General features: G+C 50.9%; 1 protein-coding gene and 1 long non-coding RNA gene across 2 annotated transcripts in view; both read right to left on the reverse strand.

Annotated features, from left to right (window-relative positions):
• The window catches only part of LOC135548991 (serine/threonine-protein kinase DCLK1-like), a 38,982-nt gene extending 35,197 nt beyond the window's left edge, over positions 1 to 3,785 (reverse strand). Inside the window, exons 1-4 of the mRNA XM_064979063.1 lie at positions 3,774 to 3,785; positions 2,254 to 2,335; positions 1,527 to 1,702; positions 1,127 to 1,246 (exon numbers count right to left, since the gene is read on the reverse strand). Coding sequence (XP_064835135.1) covers positions 1,127 to 1,246; positions 1,527 to 1,702; positions 2,254 to 2,335; positions 3,774 to 3,785 — 390 coding nt within the window. The remainder of the gene's footprint in view (positions 1 to 1,126; positions 1,247 to 1,526; positions 1,703 to 2,253; positions 2,336 to 3,773) is intronic.
• The window catches only part of LOC135551084 (uncharacterized), a 160,548-nt gene that overhangs the window by 135,949 nt on the left and 17,099 nt on the right, over positions 1 to 7,500 (reverse strand). The window lies entirely within an intron of this gene.

Consider the following 7,500-nt stretch of genomic DNA (forward strand, 5'->3'; position numbering starts at 1 on the left):
CACACACACACACACACTCATTAAAATGAGAAAACTTTCAAGACTCTCTTCCTGTAACTGTCAGGACTCCTCCTGTAACTGTCAAGACTCCTCCTGTAACTGTCAAGACTCCTCCTATAACTGTCAAGACTCCTCCTGTAACTGTCACGACTCCTCCTGTAACTGTCACGACTCCTCCTGTAACTGTCAAGACTCTCCCTGTAACTGTCAAGACTCCCCCTGTAACTGTCAAGACTCCCCCTGTAACTGTCAAGACTCCTCCTGTAACTGTCAAGACTCTCCCTGTAACTGTCAAGACTCCCCCTGTAACTGTCAAGACTCCCCCTGTAACTGTCAAGACTCTCCTCCTGTAACTGTCAGGACTCCTCCTGTAACTGTCAAGACTCCTCCTGTAACTGTCAAGACTCCTCCTGTAACTGTCAAGACTCCTCCTGTAACTGTCACGACTCCTCCTGTAACTGTCAAGACTCCCCCTGTAACTGTCACGACTCCTCCTGTAACTGTCAAGACTCCTCCTGTAACTGTCAAGACTCCTCCTGTAACTGTCAAGACTCCTCCTATAACTGTCAAGACCCTCCTCCTGTAACTGTCAAGACTCTCTTCCTGTAACTGTCAAGACTCTCCTCCTGTAACTGTCAAGACTCCTCCTGTAACTGTCAAGACTCCTCCTGTAACTGTCAAGACTCCTCCTATAACTGTCAAGACCCTCCTCCTGTAACTGTCAAGACTCTCTTCCTGTAACTGTCAAGACTCTCCTCCTGTAACTGTCAAGACTCTCCTCCTGTAACTGTCAAGACTCTCCTCCTGTAACTGTCAAGACTCTCCTCCTGTAACTGTCAAGACTCCTCCTGTAACTGTCAAGACTCCTCCTGTAACTGTCAAGACTCCTCCTGTAACTGTCAAGACTCCTCCTGTAACTGTCAAGACTCTCCTCCTGTAACTGTCAAGACTCCTCCTGTAACTGTCAAGACTCCTCCTGTAACTGTCAAGACTCCTCCTGTAACTGTCAAGACTCCTCCTGTAATGGTCAAGACTCCTCCTGGTTCTGGAACAACAGTCATGACTGGAGGCTTTACCCTGGTTATACCCCAGGTATAACAGATACACACCCCCCAGGGCTGCGTACCTTAACCAGTTCCATGACCAGGTAGAGCTCGCTGTAAGTGTCCATCTCCTCAATCAGCAGGACAATGTTGGGGTGTTTCACCCTCCTGAGGATGGCTACCTCATTCTGGATCATCTGCTCCTGTTGGGGGGGGGGGGGGAGGATGAGGGGGAGGAAGAGGATGAGAAGGAACAGGAGGATGAGGAAGTGGAGAAGGAGATGAGACAGATTGTTAGAGACCAGCTACTGTACTTAGCAACACTAACACAGCTAGTGTCAGAAAAATAAATCAATGTTTATATTAATGTAAACCTACAAAATATATAATATAATGTGGATGTGCCCAGGAAAAGTCACCTCTCACCCTTATTGAGCCTAATTGACTCCCCACACCCCCTGTTACCCCCTCCCCTCCCCTCACCTTGCCCCGGCGTCGGCCCTTATTAATGATCTTCAGGGCGTATTCTCTGCCTGTAGAGTGTTCCACACATTCCCGGACCACCGCAAAGTTACCATCTCCCAAAGTACGTCCCACTCTGTAGCGCTCTGATATGGAGACAGGCACCGCTGGGATCTCATCCTCTACTACTGGCTGAGCTGGGGGAGGGGGAGGGAGGAGGGAGGGAGGGAGGAGGGGAGGGAGGGTTGGAGGGAGGGAGGGGAGGAGGAGGAGGGGGTGGAGCGAGGGGGGAGGGAGGGAGGGAGGGAAGAGGGGGAGGGAGGGAGGAGGAGGGATGGAGGGAGGGGGAGGAGGGGGAGAGGGGGAGGGGAGGAGGGGGGGTGGAGCGAGGGGGGAGGGGGAGGGAGGGAGGGAGGGAGGGAGGGAGGGAGGGAGGGAGGGAGGGAGGGAGGGAGGGAGGGAGGGAGGGAGGGAGGGAGGGAGGGAGGGGGTGAGAGTTAAAGGGATACAATGAGGCCCTTTATCTACTTCCCCAGTCTGATTTGTATGTCTCTGTGTCCAGTTTAAAGGAAGTTAGAGATAGTTTTGTAGGAGTTGTAATATGTAGGAGTTGTATTACAAAAGAGAGGAATTAAAAATAAAGAGAAATAGATGGGGTACATGAATATTCTATATATATTTATTTATATACATAAATGAGAGAGAGAGAGAGAGAGAGAGAGAGAGAGAGAGAAAGATCATTGCTTACATTCAGTGACTGGTCCATCCCCTTCAGCCAATGAATTACAGACTTTGGTAGATGCCAGAGAGATAGACGAACCCTGAGACTCCTAGAGAGAGGGGGGTGGACAGGTAGAGAGAGATAGAGAGTGGGGATGAGAGGGAGAGTTGGAGAGAGAGGGGGGAGAGGTAGAGAAAGAGGGGGAGGTAGGAGCGAGAGGGGGAGAAGTAGAGAGAGGGGGGTAGAGAGAGAGGGGGGAGAGGTAGAGAGAGGGGGGATGAGAGGTAGTGAGAGGGGGAGATGTAGAGAGAGGGGGGGAGATGTAGAGAGAGAGAGAGGGGGAGATGTAGAGAGAGAGGGGGAGAGGTAGAGAGAGGGAGATGAGAGGTAGAGAGGGGGGAGAGGTAGAGAGAGAGGGGGAGAGGTAGAGAGGGGGGGATGAGAGGTAGAGAGAGGGGGGAGAGGTAGAGAGAGAGGGGGAGATGTAGAGAGAGGGGGAGAGGTAGAGAGAGAGAGAGGGGGAGAGGTAGAGAGAGAGAGGGGGAGATGTAGAGAGAGAGGGGGAGAGGTAGAGAGAGAGAGGGGGAGAGGTAGAGAGAGAGGGGGAGATGTAGAGAGAGAGGGGGGAGTGTAGAGAGAGAGGGGGAGAGGTAGAGAGAGAGAGGGGGGAGAGGTAGAGAGAGAGGGGGAGATGTAGAGAGAGAGGGGGAGAGGTAGAGAGAGAGGGGGGAGAGGTAGAGAGAGAGAGAGAGATGTAGAGAGAGAGGGGAGAGGTAGAGAGAGAGAGGGGGGAGAGGTAGAGAGAGAGAGAGGGGGGAGATGTAGAGAGAGAGAGGGGGAGAGGTAGAGAGAGAGAGGGGATGAGAGGTAGAGAGAGGGGATGAGAGGTAGAGAGAGGGGAGAGGTAGAGAGAGAGGGGGGAGAGGTAGAGAGAGAGAGAGGGGGGAGAGGTAGAGAGAGAGAGAGGGGGGAGAGGTAGAGAGAGAGAGAGAGGGGGGAGAGGTAGAGAGAGAGAGAGGGGGGAGAGGTAGAGAGAGGGGGAGAGGTAGAGAGAGAGGGGGAGAGGTAGAGAGAGAGAGGGGGAGAGAGTAGAGAGAGAGAGAGAGGTAGAGAGAGAGAGAGTGGGGTATGAGAGGGAGAAAGAACAATTCAATAAACACATCCTAATCAACATCCATACTGAGAAATGAACTGAAACAGAGTGAAGGAGAATCTATCCTCTCGACTCTCTGATCTGTCCTCAGGTTTGGGACTGTGCTCCCTTCCTCTCACCCCTCTCTCTCTCCTCCATCCCTAAAGGGTCTTGCCACCTCCGTCCTCCTACTTTCTAGGGTGCATAAAGTGTATATTGCACTTTCATACCATTTAAACATATTTGGGATGGAGCATCTGTCTGTCCGTCTGTCCGTCCTCCTGGTATGGAGTAGGTGTGATGGTTTCTAAACCCCCTGATAATGTGAAATAATCTACAGTGGATCTGCTGTCCGTCCGTCTGTCTGTCTGCAGCCAGAGTAGCAGCAGTTTGTCTCACGACAAAGACTCATCACAGAATCAGCCATCCTTGACCCCCATGGCAGCACTAGGAACCCGGGAGAGAGGGAGTAGAGAAGGGGGAGACTGTTTGGGGTTGTAATTTATATTCTTCTCTATTCAATCATCTTCACCCCTCCTCTCTCCTACTCGTCTCTCTGTCTACCCTCCGCTCTCCTCGTCGTCTCTCTGTCTACCCTTCTCTCTCCTCGTCCCTCTGTCTACCCTCCTCCTCGTCTCTCTCTCTACCCTTCTCTCTCCTCCTCGTCCCTCTGTCTACCCTCCTCCTCGTCTCTCTCTCTACCCTCCTCTCTCCTCCTCGTCTCTCTCTCTACCCTCCTCTCTCCTCGTCTCTCTCTCTACCATCCTATCTCCTCCTCGTCTCTCTCTCTCTTACCATCCTATCTCCTCCTCGTCTCTCTGTCTACCCTCCTACTCACTACTACTAAAGCGAGGGTAATCATCACTATAAAGGAGTGAGAGGGTAATCATCACTATGAAGGAGTGAGAGGGTAATCGTCACTATGAAGGAGTGAGAGGGTAATCGTCACTATGAAGGAGTGAGAGGGTAATCATCACTATGAAGGATTGAGTGGGTAATCATCACTATGAAGGAGTGAGAGGGTAATCATCACTAAGAAGGAGTAAGAGGGTAATCATCACTATGAAGGATTGAGTGGGTAATCATCACTATGAAGGAGTGAGAGGGTAATCATCACTATAAAGGAGTGAGAGGGTAATCATCACTACAAAAGCATTCATATTGACTTTAGGAGAGACCTCATGATTGGCATACTGAGATTGAACCAGCTGCCTCTCCTTGTCTCCTGTCCTCTCATTGTCTCCTGTCCTCTCATTGTCTCCTGTCCTCTCATTGTCTCCTGTCCTCTCCTTGTCTCCTGTCCTCTCCTTGTCTCCTGTCCTCTCCTTGTCTCCCGTCCTCTCCTTGTCTCCCGTCCTCTCCTTGTCTCCTGTCCTCTCCTTGTCTCCTGTACTCTCCTTGTCTCCTGTCCTCTCCTTGTCTCCTGTCCTGTCCTTGTCTCCCGTCCTCTCCTGTCCTCTCCTTGTCTCCTGTCCTCTCCTTGTCTCCTGTCCTCTCCTTCTCTCCTGTCCTCTCCTTGTCTCCTGTTCTCTCCTTGTCTCCTGTCCTCTCCTGTCCTCTACTTGTCTCCTGTCCTCTCCTTGTCTCCTGTTCTCCCCTTGTCTCCTGTTCTCTCCTTGTCTCCTGTTCTCTACTTGTCTCCTGTCCTCTCATTGTCTCCTGTCCTCTCCTTGTCTCCTGTCCTCTCCTGTCCTCTCCTTGTCTCCTGTCCTCTCCTTGTCTCCTGTCCTCTCCTTGTCTCCTGTCCTCTCCTAGTCTCCTGTCCTCTCCTTGTCTCCTGTCCTCTCCTTGTCTCCTGTCCTCTTCTTGTCTCCTGTCCTCTCCTGTTCTCTCCTTGTCTCCTGTCCTCTCCTAGTCTCCTGTTCTCTACTTGTCTCCTGTCCTCTCCTTGTCTCCTGTCCTCTCCTTGTCTCCTGTTCTCTCCTTCCTCCAGTGCTGTGGAGATGTAACAGTTGTTTGGTCAGTCAGCCAGCCAGCCAGCCAGCCAGCCAGCCAGCCAGCCAGCCAGCCAGTCAGTCAGTCAGTCAGCCAGTCATCCAGTCAGTCAGTCAGCCAGCCAGTCAGTCAGTCAGTCAGTCAGTCAGTCTACCAGCCAGCCAGCCAGCCAGCCAGCCAATCTACCAGCCAGCCAGTCAGCCAGCCAGCCAGTCAGTCAGCCAGCCAGCCACAGCCAGCCACAGCCAGCCAATCAGTCAGTCAGTCATCCAGCCAGTCAGTCAGCCAGCCAGCCACAGCCAGCCACAGCCAGCCAATCAGTCAGTCAGTCATCCAGCCAGCCAGTCAGCCAGCTAGTCTACCAGTCTACCAGCCAGTCTACCAGCCAGTCTACCAGCCAGTCTACCAGCCAGTCTACCAGCCAGCCAGTCTACCAGCCAGGCAGTCAGCCAGCCAGCCAGCCAGTCAGTCAGTCAGCCAGTCATCCAGTCAGTCAGTCATCCAGTGGTATTTAAGTGAAAAACTTCTACTCTTTGATTTACACTGCAGAAAGGGGATCTAGATAAACATTTAAAAATAGCAGATCCTGTGTTGACGAAACCTTTCTGTTGTGGTCACTGACTGATGACTCATGTTGACCTCTCTTCTTGTTTTGTTTGTCCTCCATTGCTCTTCCTGTTCTGATCTTTCTCTCTCTCAATCTTTTCTCTCTCCCGTGGCTTCCATCTCTGTCACCGGGGGAAACAAAATACTGTTGCTGTGGAAACTGTTCGGGGAGAGAAGGAGAATGCCCATATAAGGACATATATCCGTCCTGTCTCCAGGTTGAGAGCTAGGGGTTCAGATTGCTGTTTCTTTCTCCTCAGAGAGATGGAGAGAGAGACAGAGAGAGAGAGAGGGGGGAGAGAGAGATGTGAGGCAGGCAGCCAAGTTGATAGAGAAGGTCTGGAGACAGACAGACAGACAGACAGACAGACAGACAGACAGACAGACAGACAGACAGACAGACAGACAGACAGACAGACAGACAGACAGACAGAGATTGAATCCAAACCGCTGTTCACTATTAAAACTCCCAGGACAACAACACAAGACTGTAATGACTATCTATCACTGAACCAATGCTGGTCAGACGACAGTAACATCCAGACCAAGTCTACATCCCAAATGGCACCCCTTCCCCCATAGGGCTCTGGTCTAAGGTAGTGTACTGTAAAGGGAATAGGGTGCCATATGGCTCTAATCTAAAGTAGTGCACTATATAGGGAATAGGGTGCCATAGGGCTCTCGTCTAAAGTAGTGCACTATATAGGGAATAGGGTGCCATAGGGCTCTAATCTAAAGTAGTGCACTATATAGGGAATAGGGTGCCATAGGGCTCTGGTCTAAAGTAGTGCACTATATAGGGAATAGGGTGTCATAGGGCTCTGGTCTAAAGTAGTGCACTATATAGGGAATAGGGTGCCATAAGGCTCTGGTCTAAAGTAGTGCACTATATAGGGAATAGGGTGCCATAGGGTTCTGGTCAAAGTAGTGCACTATATAGGGAATAGGGTGCCATAGGGCTCTGGTCTAAAGTAGTGCACTATATAGGAAATAGGGTGCCATAGGTCTCTCGTCTAAAGTAGTGCACTATATAGGGAATAGGGTGCCATAGGGCTCTGGTCTAAAGTAGTGCACTATATAGGGAATAGGGTGTCATAGGGCTCTGGTCTATATTAGTGCACTATATAGGGAATAGGGTTCTATAGAGTTCTGGTCTAAAGTAGTGCACTATATAGGGAATAGGGTGCCATAGGGCTCTGGTCAAAGTAGTGCACTATATAGGGAATAGGGTGCCATAGGGCTCTGGTCAAAGTAGTGCACTATATAGGGAATAGGGTGCCATAGGGCTCTCGTCTAAAGTAGTGCACTATATAGGGAATAGGGTGCCATAGGGCTCTAATCTAAAGTAGTGCACTATATAGGGAATAGGGTGCCATAGGGCTCTGGTCTAAAGTAGTGCACTATATAGGGAATAGGGTGTCATAGGGCTCTGGTCTAAAGTAGTGCACTATATAGGGAATAGGGTGCCATAAGGCTCTGGTCTAAAGTAGTGCACTATATAGGGAATAGGGTGTCATAGGGCTCTGGTCTAAAGTAGTGCACTATATAGGGAATAGGGTGCCATAGGGCTCTGGTCAAAGTAGTGCACTATATAGGGAATA

Source organism: Oncorhynchus masou, chromosome 12 (genome assembly GCF_036934945.1).
Source record: "Oncorhynchus masou masou isolate Uvic2021 chromosome 12, UVic_Omas_1.1, whole genome shotgun sequence".
NCBI lineage: Eukaryota > Metazoa > Chordata > Actinopteri > Salmoniformes > Salmonidae > Oncorhynchus > Oncorhynchus masou.